The 13,628-nt window shown below is 36.0% G+C and overlaps 1 protein-coding gene across 10 annotated transcripts in view; it reads left to right on the forward strand.

Moving 5' to 3' along the window:
* Positions 1-13,628, forward strand: part of GOLGB1 (golgin B1) — a 90,431-nt gene that overhangs the window by 15,708 nt on the left and 61,095 nt on the right. For all 10 annotated transcript variants that reach the window (XR_011074318.1, XM_068546636.1, XM_068546637.1 and 7 more), the window contains exons 2-5: positions 7,576-7,670; positions 8,911-9,063; positions 9,256-9,408; positions 11,715-11,843. Coding sequence is in view for 9 of the 10 variants with exons in the window: in XM_068546636.1 (XP_068402737.1) it covers positions 7,578-7,670; positions 8,911-9,063; positions 9,256-9,408; positions 11,715-11,843 (528 nt within the window). In the remaining variant the exon portion in view is untranslated. The remainder of the gene's footprint in view (positions 1-7,575; positions 7,671-8,910; positions 9,064-9,255; positions 9,409-11,714; positions 11,844-13,628) is intronic.

The following is a 13,628-nucleotide window of genomic DNA, read 5'->3' on the forward strand; positions in this document are numbered from 1 at the left end:
ACTAGAGAATGGACTTGAGGATATGGGGAGAGGGTGGGGTGAGATGTGACAGGGTAAGAGAGTGTCATGGACATATATACACTACCAAATGTAAAATAGATAGCTAGTGGGAAGCAGCCACATAGCACAGGGAGATCAGCTCGGTGCTTTGTGACCACCTAGAGGGGTGGGATGGGGAGGGTGGGAGGGAGGGAGATGCAAGAGGGAAGAGATATGGGAACATATTGTATGTGTATAACTGATTCACTTTGTTATAAAGCAGAAGCTAACACACCATTGTAAGGCAATTATACTTAAATAAAGATGTTTAAAAAAAAAAAAAAAAACCACTGTGCCACCAGGAGAGCCCCTGTCTTTTCTTTCACATATACTTTTATTTGAATTTTCTCCTTTCTTTCTTAGTTGATGTACCTAAGAGTTTGTCAATTTTACCTTTATAGAAAATCACTTAGTTTCATTGAAAAACTTAGTTTCATCGATCTTTTCTATTGTTTTTATATTCTTCAGTTCATTTATTTCTGCTCTGATCTTGGTTATTTCCTTCCTTCTGCCAACTTTCACTTAGTTTATTCTTCTTTTTCTAGTTCCTTAAGGTGTAAAGTTACGTTGTTTATTCGAGATTTTTTTTTTTTAAAGTAGACATTTGTTGCTATAAACTTCCCTCTTAGGGAACTTACTTCAACATAATACAGGCCATATATGACAAACCCACAGCCAACATCATTCTCAGTGGTGAAAACCTGAAACCATTTCCTCTAAGGTCAGGAACAAGACAAGGTTGTCCACTCTCACGACTGTTATTCAACATAATTTTGGAAGTTTTAGCCACAGCAATCAGAGAAGAAAAAGAAATAAAAGGAATCCAAATTGGAAAAGAAGAAGTAAAGCTGTCACTGTTTGCAGATGACATGATACTATACATAGAGAATCCTAAAGATGCTACCAGAAAAATACTAGAGCTAATCAATGAATTTGGTAAAGTAGCAGGATAAAAAATTAATGCACAGAAATCTCTGGCATTCCTATACACTAATGATGAAAAATCTGAAAGAGAAATTAAGGAAACACTCCCATTTACCATTGCAACAAGAAGAATAAAATACCTAGGAATAAAGCTACCTAAGGAGACAAAAGACCTGTACGCAGAAAACTATAAGACACTGATGAAAGAAATTAAAGATGATACAGACAGACGGAGAGATATACCATGTTCTTGGATTGGAAGGATCAACATTATGAAAATGACTATACTACCCAAAGCAATCTACAGATTCAAAGCAATCCCTATCAAACTACCAATGGCATTTTTCACAGAACTAGAACAAAAAATTTCACAATTTGTATGGAAGCACAAAAGACCCTGAATAGCCAAAGCAATCTTGAGAAAGAAAAATGGAGCTGGAGGAATCAGGCTCTCTGACTTCAGACTATACTACAAAGCTACATTAATCAAGATAGTATGGTACTGGCACAAAAACAGAAATATAGATCAGTGGAACAGGACAGAAAGCCCAGAGATAAACCCACACACATATGGTCACCTTATCTTTGATAAAGGAGGCAAGAATATACAGTGGAGAAAAGACAGCCTCTTCAATAAGTGGTGCTGGGAAAACTGGACAGCTACATGTAAAAGAATGAAATTAGAACACTCCCTAACACCATACACAAAAATAAACTCAAATTGGATTAAAGACCTAAATGTAAGTCCAGACACTATAAAACTCTTAGAGGAAAACATAGGAAGAACACTCTATGACATAAATCACAGCAAGCTCCTTTTTGACCCACCTCCTAGAGAAATGGAAATAAAAACAAAAATAAACAAATGGGACCTAATGAAACTTAAAAGCTTTTGCACAACAAAGGAAACCATAAACAAGATGAAAAAACAGCCCTCAGAATGGGAGAAAATATTTGCAAATGAAGCAACTGACAAAGGATTAATCTCCAAAATTTACAAGCAGCTCATGCAGCTCAATATCAAAAAAAGAAACAACACAATCCAAAAATGGGCAGAACACCTAAATAGACATTTCTCCAAAGAAGGTATACACGTTGCCAAGAAACACATGAAAGGATGCTCAACATCACTGATCATTAAAGAAATGCAAATCAAAACTACAATGAGGTATCACCTCACACCAGTCAGAATGGCCATCATCAAAAAATCTACAAACAATAAATGCCGGAGAGGGTGTGGAGAAAAGGGAACCCTCTTGCACTGCTGGTGGGAATGTAAATTGATACAGCCACTATGGAGAACAGTATGGAGGTTCCTTAAAAAACTAAAAATAGAACTACCATACGACCCAGCAATCCCACTACTGGGCATATACCCTGAGAAAACCATAGTTCAAAAAGAGTCATGTACCAAAATGTTCATTGCAGCTCTATTTACAATAGCCAGGACATGGAAGCAACCTAAGTGTCCATCAACAGCTGAATGGATAAAGAAGATGTGGCACATATATACAATGGGATAATACTCAACCATAAAAAGAAATTGAGTTACTTGTAGCAAGGTGGATGGACCTAGAGTCTGTCATACAGGGTGAAGTAAGTCAGAAAAAGAAAAACAAATATAATATGCTAACACATATATATGGAATCTAAAAAAAAAAAAAAATAGGTTCTGAAGAACCTAGGAGCAGGACAGGAATAAACACGCAGACATAGAGAATGGACTTGAGGACATGGGGAGGGGGAAGGGTAAGCTGGAATGAAGTGAGAGAGTGGCATGGACATACATACACTACCAAACGTAAAATAGCTAGCTAGTGGAAAGCAGCCACATAGCACAGGGTGATCAGCTCGGTGCTTTGTGACCACCTAGTGCGGTGGGATGGGGAGGATGGGAGGGAGACGCAAGAGGGAGGAGATATGGTGTTATATGTATATGTATAGCTGATTCACTTTTTTATAAAGCAGAAACTATCACACCATTGTAAAGCAATTATACTCCAATAAAGATGTTAAAATAATAATAGTAAAAAAACAAAAAAACTTCCCTCTTAGACTTACATCCCATAAGTTTTGATATGTCATGTTTTCATTTTCATCTGTCTCAGGATAGTTTTTGATTTCCCTTTTGATTTCTTCTTTGACCTGTTGGTTTTTCAGAGTGTGTTAATTTTCACATGTTTGTGAATTTTCCATTTTTCCTCTTGTTACTGATTTCTAGTTTCATGTCATTGTGTTAAGAAATGATACTCAATGTGATTTCAGTCTTAAATTTGTTAAGACTTGTTTTGTGGTCCAACATATGATCTATCCTAAAGAATGTTACATATGCACTTGAAAAAAGTGCATGTTCTACTGCTGTTGGATGGAATGTTCTATATATGTTTGTTAGGTCTTTTCTGTATAATGTGTTGTTCAAGTCCAGTGTTTCCTTATTGCTTTTGTGTCTGGATGATCTATCCATTGTTGAAAGTGGGATATTGAAGTCTCCTACTGTTATTGTATTGCTACCTGTTTCTCCCTTCAATTCTGTTAAAATTTGCTAAATATAATTAGGTGCTTTAATTTTGGGTGCATATATATTCACAAGTGTTATATCCTGTTATAGACTTACAAGTTCATATCCTGTTATGTATGAATTGATCTCCCCTGTCAGTATATAAAAACCTTCTCTGTCTCTTGTTCAGTTTTTTACTTGAAGTCTGTTTTGTCTGTTATAAGTACAGCTACCCCTGCTTTCTTTTGGTTACTATTTGCATGGAATATCTTTTTCCATCCCTTCACTTTCAGCCTGTGTGTATCCTTAGAGATCAAGTGAGTCTCTTGTGGACAGCATATAGTTGGATCTTGTTTTTTTAATCCATTCAGCCACTCGATGTCTTTTGATTGGAAAATTTAATCCATTTAGTTTTAAAGTAATTATTAAAAGGTAAGGGCTTACTATTGCCATTTGGTTAATAGTTTTCTCACTATTTTATAGTTCCTTTGTTCCTTTCTCTTCTCTTGCTGTCTTCCTGGGTTTTGCAACTTCTGATGTATATTTTTTCATGTCTTAATAATTTTTAATGCCTTTCAGTTCTTTTTAGTAGGTTATGGTTCTGAAGTGTATTTGAGAATGGCTCTTTGACATGCTTCTATTTCCTTTATGGATATTGTTTTCCTCATTTTCCTTATAATAACTTTGTATGGAGACTGTGTTACTTTTCAGCTGTGCATCTTTATGTTTATTTACTGTTGCTGAACTTCTAGAATACTTATTTTGCATAGCTTTTCTAACCTCACAGAGCTTCTGCTTATGTTTCCCACTATTGTTCAAATATATGGAAGCTGGATTTCTGAGATTTCCTGACTCTTCTCCTACCAACCCCATTTTATCTTTATATGGATCTTCCTTTGGTCTCTGTTAATTCTGTCTTGATGATTTTTCATTCTACTCTCAGAAAATTCTCCTCAGTGGAGGCCCTATTCTGAAAAAGAGCCCTGGCTCTTCGGTTGGAGAATTAATGTGGGCTGCACTGCCTTAGCCACTTCAGACCTTGCAGGTTTCTTGTACTTACCTGTTGTTGGAGTGGGGATGCATTTCCCTTTTCCAGCTACTGTTCTTTAATTGACTGGACACATTTTCCAGTGAATACCCACTGGATTTTTTGTGGTTCTCTTGGTATTAGGTCTGTTGTGCTCTTACAGTTTCTATAGGGGAGATAAAATTTTGCCTCTGTCCTCTAAGGGTTTTTGGCTAGGTCTGAGAATTAAATTGATGTAGGAAAGATTAACAGGCGAAAAGCATACAAATTTATTTAATATCAGTTTTATGTGGCATGGGAGCCCTTATAAGGAAATGAAGACCCAAAGAAGCAGTTAGAATCTAACATCTATACACTGAGTTGGTCAGACAGTAGTAAATTGTGAAAATGAGACAACACAAGGAGGTCATTAATCATAGAGCAGTGACTTGGGAGATAAGGGTTAGTTTACAAGGTTTGTTTTTACAGATTTCTTTTGGCTTCAGCTCCCATCCCTGGAGACAGCAATATTACTTTCTTCCTGGTATAGAGAGAACATCTTCCATATGGGTGTTTTATCTCTTCCTTTCAGGGAGAAAAAGGGGAGATCAGCACACCCTACTTGTACCTGCTGTTTTTCAAGTGCTTTAGCTCAAAATAATCCTTCTGCCAAGTGGCATATTTTGGAGTGAGTGGCACATTCTGCTACCCTTTGCTTCCCTTTATTCCTCCTGCATGGACAACAGTGATACACAGATCTTGTGGCTTTTGGTGTTTTTTCTATATCCATGTTTATTTTGGAGTTTGTGGGAAACTTTGCCTCATTTTATTTGTTTGCTTGTTCGTTTTGGTAAAGGCTGTCCATGGGTTTTTTATTTTGTTATCTAATTGCTTTGTCTGATTTTATGTGGGAATTTAGGAAGATCCAAAAGCTATGCTATCTGCTATTACCATCTTCTCAGAGTCCTATCGGTTGGTTTTTTTTTGTTTTTCCTTTTGCTTATTCCCAACAGGCTCTGAAAAATCTGAAGATAAAGTGCTTCTGCTTGATATGTTAGGTTCTATTATGACTATTTGATTAGTACACATTTCTGTGCCTAATAAAGACTCTTTAGTTATAGTGTTCATTTCCTTCATTAATGATTACTATAGAAAATTGAATGTCTAGAGCTAAAAAGAAAGTTTAGAGTCTGTGTCCTGGTGAGTTTTGTTTGTTTTTTAGCTGACTGTAGTTGTGAGTCTCATAACTTGATGAGTGACTGATTATTATGTCCCTATGCACTTATATATGACTTTGTGTTGCCCTTTCAGTAATTATATATGTAGTTATATATGGTCCTATGTTGCCCTCCTAGTGGTTCTCTCTTCCTTTCCTGTTTCACACGTCTTTTCCAAATGCTATATGCTGCTTATCTAAGTAACCTGTTATAGAAACAAAGGTCTTGCCATTTCTTAATTAATGACCATGGCTGCCCTAAACACTGTTACTGAGTGGAAGAAAACTATAGCAGAGACTAGTTTTATTCAAGTGCTTATTTTGTGCAATAGCTTTTACATTTCTTCCTGCTGAGGATTTTAAAAGCCGAATAATATTTTGTCACTCAGCATAAAATTTAGCATAATTGCTTATAATAATGCTATGACAGTCCAGTTTATTTTGATTTTTCCTATCAAAACATTAATATTCTCACTTTTAATGAGTTTATGGACTGGCAAGTGACACTGATCTGAATGAATGAATAAATGATTAAATAAATAATGAAGGAAAAAGGAAGACAGAGAGAGAGAAAGGGTATGTGTGCTTGCGTGTGTGTGTGTGTGTGTGTGTGTATTCAGGTTGTCTATTTCTTCTTGAGTGAGTTTTGGTGGCTTGTTATCTTTCAAGGAATGGGCCTATTTCATCTATGTTGATGAATTTATGGGTATAGAGTTATTTGTAGTGTTCCTTTATTACCTTTTAATGTATGGTAGGTCAGTAGTGATGTCTCTCTCCTCTTTCATATCTGATATTGATAATTTGTGTCTTCTCTCTTTTTTTGTTTGTCAGCCTGACTGAGCTTTATGTATTTTATTCATGTTTTCAAAGAATCAACTTTTAGTTTTACTGATTTTCTCTATTTTTCTATTTTCAATTTTATTAATTTCTGCTCTAATATTAATTTTCTTTTTTCTTTTTAAATTTGTTTTAATTTGCTCTTCTTTTTCCAATTTCCTACAGAAGAAGCATAGGTTACTGATTTTAGTCATTCTTCCTTTTTTTCTAATGTATGCATTTAATGCTATATGTTTTGAACAAGGATTACATTTAAATTTTAGTGAAACCACATGGTTTATTGAGAAAGCTTCCTGAAAGAACACGGTTCATGAGGCACATAAAAAAGAAAAATTTTTTTGAATTACGGGGTGTATATGACCGATTAGAAGTGAATAACAGTCTGGCAGGGGAAGGAATAGTTAGAACTCCATGTTTGCCAGTGAAATTATGATGAAAGAAAAGGCATTAAAGATAACCTGTAAGGTGTATTATTTTCCACTAAACAATTATGTATTTGTATTTCATTTTTAAAACATTAGTGATGGTGATTAAAATCTCTGTGTAGTTGTCACGGAAAAGAACAGTGTTTGACTACAGTGTACATACTGAAATGCCTTTTTAAAGACATCATCATGGGCTTCCCTGGTGGCGCAGTGGTTGAGAATCTGCCTGCTAATGCAGGGGACACGGGTTCGAGCCCTGGTCTGGGAAGATCCCACATGCCACGGAGCAGCTGGGCCCGTGAGCCACAACTACTGAGCCTGCGCGTCTGGAGCCTGTGCCCCGCAACGGGAGGGGCCGCGATAGTGAAAGGCCCGCGCACCGCGATGAAGAGTGGCCCCCAATTGCCGTAACTAGAGAAGGCCCTCGCACGAACCGAAGACCCAACACAGCCAAATAAATAAATAAATAAATAAATAAAGTAGAGAAAAAAAAAAAGACATCATCGTGATGTAGCCTTTGTCTAATATATATCACCTGCACAGTTTTCTTATTTAACTTATAGATGATAGTTACCATCATAGGAGAAGCATGTATCTCCTTGACTGATTCTTATGTTTTCTTTTCTTGCAGAAATGCTGAGCCGATTGTCAGGATTAGCAAATGTTGTTTTGCATGAATTATCAGGAGATGAAACTGATGAGAATATGAGGGCTTCCTTAGAACCTGTGAGTAGCTCTGTTCTGAATTGAACTAATGAGAAATATGTTCCGTGTTCTTCTGAAGACAAGAATTTAAGATAGAAGGGTGTGAGCAGCCTTCCTTGTGCTAGGTGGAAGAGAAGACTAAGAAAAATATTGAGACTTTGTAAATGATCCTTTTCCTGTAAGTTTGTAGCCTATGAGACACAGTGATGGGAATCAAGTCCTGGATGAGATTAGAAAGATTGTCCTCGTTTGTCCCCCTGGGGCTTACTTAGTGCTAGATTGTTTTAACTCCTCGGATATGTATTCCTGTTTCATAGGAAAAGTTTGAAACAACAAATGGTGGAACTGGAGCACCTTTTGGGTTTCAGACCATCTGTTTGCTATTGTAAATTCATCTATCACTTCTCTTATAGTTTGTATTGTATTTTTTTGAAGGTCACATAGGACTCAAAAAAAGTCCTTTCACTTTCTTAAAAGACAAGCAGTATTCCCTGGTGATTAAGAGAATTTTATTCAACTACTTTCGTAATTTTAAATTTTGAGCTCTTCCACTAAATGTTTCGTGATCTTTGCTTCCCTTTATTTTTCTCTTTGGTAAAATTAGTATGATAAGACTGTAAATGAGATAATATTTGTAAAATGGTTAACATTAACAAAATACTTAATATATATTGCAATGGCTATGATAATAATTATTGGTTAATAATAATATTGGGTAATAACTAATATTGGGTAGTTATTATTGGAAAGATTTCTTTTTAAAATTTAAAAAATTTTTTATTTTTATTTCCTCTGCCAGGTAAGTATGAGCGTGTCCCTGTCCATCCCTGCACAGCCTTAGACACCTTACAGTGTACACACATGCTCACTTTGCTCCCCCTCCCTACCCATTCCCCCTCCTCACCCTCCACCATCCTCCACACCCCCTCCTTTTCCACAACTCTCAGCCCCTCCAAACAACTCTTCTAATAATATCCAAGCAACATCTCTGGAGGACTTCCACAGCCCAGGGCATTCAGTCCCCGGGAATTTTACCACTAGGCTGCAAGATTTACATAAGCCAAGCCCCATTCTTGACAACTAAGGCTCCTCCTTTCCTCCAACCCATACCCTGCCCCTGGGTCCTCATCTCCTTGGAAAGATTTCTTAAGTAAGGATATGAGTTGGACAAGAGATAAGATAAAGTTGGAATGAAGGAACTCCTGTTTGGAAGCTGATACCTTTTCCCTTGTAAATTGGCAACTTTTTGTCTAAATACCAGGAATTACCCCAAGAATCTGACATGGAGTTTAATGATAGAACACAAGAGGATGTTCTGGAGCGCCTGGCTTATACAGAGCAGTTGGTGCAGGAACTAAAAGAAATCATTGGACAGAAGGATGCTCAACTACAGCAGAAGGATGAAATTCTACAGGTACCATTGTCCTTTCTTGCCAAGCACTTGATAAAAGACATAACAGTCACTTTGATTTTTTTCTTCACTTAGATTATTAGAGAATCTGATTTCCCTACTAGTCTAAGATGATGCCTACTGAGAATAACTTGTTATATGCTGGATAAGTGATGAATAAGCATTTGTGTATTTACCATCATTGTTCTCTGACAGGAAGAAAGAAAAGCTGCTGATAACAAAATTAAAAAACTAAAACTTCATGCTAAGGCCAAATTAACTTCTTTGAATAAACACATAGAAGAGATGAAGGCACAAGGAGGGACTGTTCTGTCCACAGAACCTCAGTCAGAGGAGCAACTCTCCAAGGTATGGTGACTGGGTATAATATACATTTTCTGAGTAGAAAAAGGCTCTCATTATAGCAGATCTTCACTAATCACAAAAATTTATGAAGCTAAAGTAATGCAGCACTAAATGCAGTCCTTTTTAAAAAAAAATATTTATTTATTTATTTGGCTGTGCTGGGTCTTAGTTGCAGCACATGGGATCTTCGTTGTGGCATGTGAGATCTTTTATTTGCGGCATGCAGGATCTTTAGTTGCGGCATGCAAACTCTTAGTTGTGACATGTGGGATCTAGTTCCTGACCAGGGATCGAACCCAGGCCCCCTGCATTGCGAGCTCAGTGTCTTAGCCACTGGACCACCAGGGAAGTCCCCAGTACCGTCCTTTCTTTTTGAGCTTGCAGTCTAGCTGGGCTATGGGCCAAACACAGAATAAAAGGCCAACAGAAAATATGGAAATTAAATATTAGTTGTGACCTAGACTTTCAGGGAGTTAAAAAGGCTAACAGGAAGAAAAAAAAAATTAAATTGAGGCATTTAAGTAGGAGAGACACATAGCTTTTGGAGGAGTTTTATCTTTAGTTAGAAGATTAAACTAGGTGAACTCTAAGGTTTCTCCCACCTCTGAAATTCTTTAGTTCAGTGACTTGATACAGAATATTCTTTGTCTTTATATGGCCACATAATAGTATATTAAAGTTTCATGCATTGTGGGCTTAATCAGCTAGATTACTTTGGGCTCCTCTAAGTGATGCTCTGTAGGTTTATGACTGCCACCAACAAAAACGTTCAAGGTTGGGGATGGAGAGAGGAGTGAGGAAAGTGCCTGTGCCTTTTGAGGAATAGAGCATTGTCCTAATACTTGTTCTTATTACCTTTCCTCTATGGTTAAACCCCAAATATTCACATTCAGCCAGCTAGTTAGAGAACAAGAAACTTCAGTTGTTTGGAGAGTTTGGTATAGAACACAGAGAGGCCAGCACATCACAGTACACATTACCAGTTTGCTTAGATGTAACTCTACGTAAGAAACCTTTTAATTTTTTCTTAGATTTCACCCTGTTTTATTTTTTGACCCACTAGTATTCTTATTCACAATGATTTTAGTTTTTGGGAAATGAGATTTTAATCAATTCTCTAGGCACAACCTTTGGGGTCACTAGTTAGCTCACTAGTACTGTGGTTAGTCTTTCCTTCCTGGGTGTAATGCTCAGAAGATATTACTTTTCCTGAATTGATAGCCTTATTTAACTTCTCAAAGCTTATTTTAGAAGCTTCTCTTACTCTTCTCAACTAATGTATTCATTTTGATTCTTCTTTTCTTACTTTTTGTTTTTTTCCTTTCATTATTCTTTCTTCCCCCTGGCTGTGGGAGCACCAACCTGTCTCTCCCCATGTGGCTTTGTTTCTTTTAACTTTTCCCTCTGCTATGTTGTTAGATTTTTAAATCATCCATTTTATACTCTGCCTTTTTTTTTTTTAAAGCTCTGAGACCTTAAACAAATTAGCATCGTGTAGCTTCATTTCCTTCCTCTGTTAAATAAAAGGGTTGGATTAAATGATTTCTAAGTTCCAGCAATCAGTCACAGCAGCTTTTTAACTACTGTATACCCATGACAGAGCTTGATAGTCTCTGGAAAGCGTAGTTGAAGCAATGATGGCAATCCTCAGATACTTGACTATTATGTGGAAGAAAGTGTAAAATTATTCTGTGTGGTTCCAATAAGCAGACTAGGTTCATTTTGGGGGGTAGGGGCTGGTGGTGACTTCAGATGGGAGGTAGAATCTGGTTCAGTCGAAGGAAGAGATTTTGGAAAAAAATAGATTATTGAAATATTTGAATTCTTCCCCCCTCCCTGCCACTGTCTCTTTTATGATGCTTTGCCCCTCACTTAGCAGCTGTGTTTTCCTGAATTCTGTCCTCTAGTTCTTCAAGGCAGTGAGACTATGAGTTTTCTGTTATGTTTTACTCCTGTATGTCACTGACTGGTTTTGCCCTCAGACTAAAAACTATAAAAATGGGAAACATGGTGCCATTACTTCCAAGTATTGACTCCCCTCTGGTATCTTCCTGCTTTTGGTTGCTCTCCAGCATTTTCAGATAGCTGTTTTTCTATATTGTCCAGTTTATAGTGGTTATCTGAGGGAGGATGGTTCTAATAGGAACTACTTGGCCATACTGAAACTGGAAAACTCTTAAGATTCCTTCCTTGTTGTTACGTCAGGTGTTATTTTTTGCTCCCATCAGTTGGATAACACTATAATCAAATGGCTGTATAGGGCAAATTAGATTCTTTTATTTAAATGACTTTATCTCCTGCGTTTTCAGCATGACAAGAGTTCTACAGAAGAAGAGATGGAAGTAGAAAAGATAAAACATAAACTCGAGGAGAAGGAGGAACTAATTAGCAGTTTGCAAGCCCAGCTTAGCCAGGCACAGGCAGAGCAAGCTACACAGGTAGGGGTGTAAGTCACCTCATAATCATTAAGTTAACAAATCACTAAAGCCCAATGGATTATTATATGACTAATAACATTAGTTCTATAATATTTGTCTATGAATCTATCAATTTCCTTCCTTCCTTCTTCCTTTTCCTTCTCTTTCCTCCCTTCCTTCTTTCCCCACTAAGTCTAGTAACTAGACTGTGCATTGGTGTTTGTCATCCATGGTTGATATTTGTAGATACCCAGTATGCTTTTTCAATATTTGGTTTTGCACATTTTTATTTCAGAAGAGTTTTCTTGAATTATATAGCTGTAGTATTTAGTCTGTTTTCTTCTTTGGGGACTTCTATTATCCATATGTTCCATCTTTGATTATCTTCCATTTTGTCACTTTTGGTTCCTTTTTACCTCTTCATTTTCAAAAGTTTCTTCTTTTTTTTTCTTATTTTATTTAAGGCATTCTATTTTATGGTTATTTACTTTTGTGTTCCTTCTTGTTTTGTGTTCTTTTCTGAAATGAATTTTCAGAATTCATTTTGATTCAGAAGAATCAAATTTTTCCTGAATTCTGTCACTTCATTTCTGAGTTTTTCTAATTCTCATTTTTTAATTTTATTCTTTCATGTCTTGTATAATTTTCTTAATTTTTTAAACACCTGTTGAAATAAATTGCAATTTTGATTTTTTTTAATTAATTAATTACTTTTATTGGAGTATAGTTGCTTTACAATGTAGTGTTAGTTTCTACAGCAAAGTGAATCAGCTATACGTATACTTATATCCCCTCTGTTTTGGATTTCCTTCCCATTTAGGTCACCACAGAGCATTGAGTAGAGTTCCCTATGCTATACAGTCGGTTCTCATTAGTTATCTATTTTATACATAGTAGTGTATATATGTCAATCCCAATCTCACAATCCATCCCATCCCCACTTCCCCCTTTGGTATCCATACTCGATTTGGTTTTTGAGCATGCCTATGGTATGCTTTTCTCACCTGCTCCTTAGTTTTCTTTTTTTTTAATAATAACTTTGGATGGCATTTGACCTTGATCATTTTATGTTTCTTATTTTTGTGTGAAATTAATTTTCCTAAACTTTTAGAAGGAGGCTTGATTCAGGAAAACTTTTTTTATTTAACAGACTTTTTTCTTTTGTTGTTTTTGTGTTGTGTTCAAAGATAAGGCAGGTGGATTTCTGAGACTTCCTGGCTTTCTTCTTCCTGCCCTTCACTCTGGTCTATACCAAATTTGCTCAATAGTAATATAATGTGGGTCATGTGTATAATTTTAAATTTTTTAGCAGCTACATTACAAAAGGTAAAGAAGAAACAGGTAAACTTAATTTTAACAATATATTTAATTTAGTTCAATTTATTAAAAATATACTTTTAAGATTAATATAAAATTATTTTTGTGTAAATTTATAATCTTTTTTCTGCACTAAGTCTGAAATTTGGTGTGTATTTTATATTATATATCAATTTGGATGCTAAATTTTCATTGGAAATACTTCATCTGTGTTTAGATTTCATAAAATTTTCAATTGAGAAAATAGATTCATATACTCAAGTTGTTCCATGCATATATATAAACTTTCTAATAACTGAACTGAGTGCTGAAACATCATTTTCCTTTAATATTTGCATCCACGTCTAGAAACTGGTTAATTATTTAGAATCGTTAATTTGACTTTGAAAAACATATCAGCTTTAAAGCTACATCTGTGAGAAATGAAAGCGCATGTCCACATAAAGACTTGTATATGCATATTCATAGCAGCTTTACTTGTGAAACCAA

This window comes from Eschrichtius robustus, chromosome 6 (genome assembly GCF_028021215.1).
Source record: "Eschrichtius robustus isolate mEscRob2 chromosome 6, mEscRob2.pri, whole genome shotgun sequence".
Taxonomy (NCBI): domain Eukaryota; kingdom Metazoa; phylum Chordata; class Mammalia; order Artiodactyla; family Eschrichtiidae; genus Eschrichtius; species Eschrichtius robustus.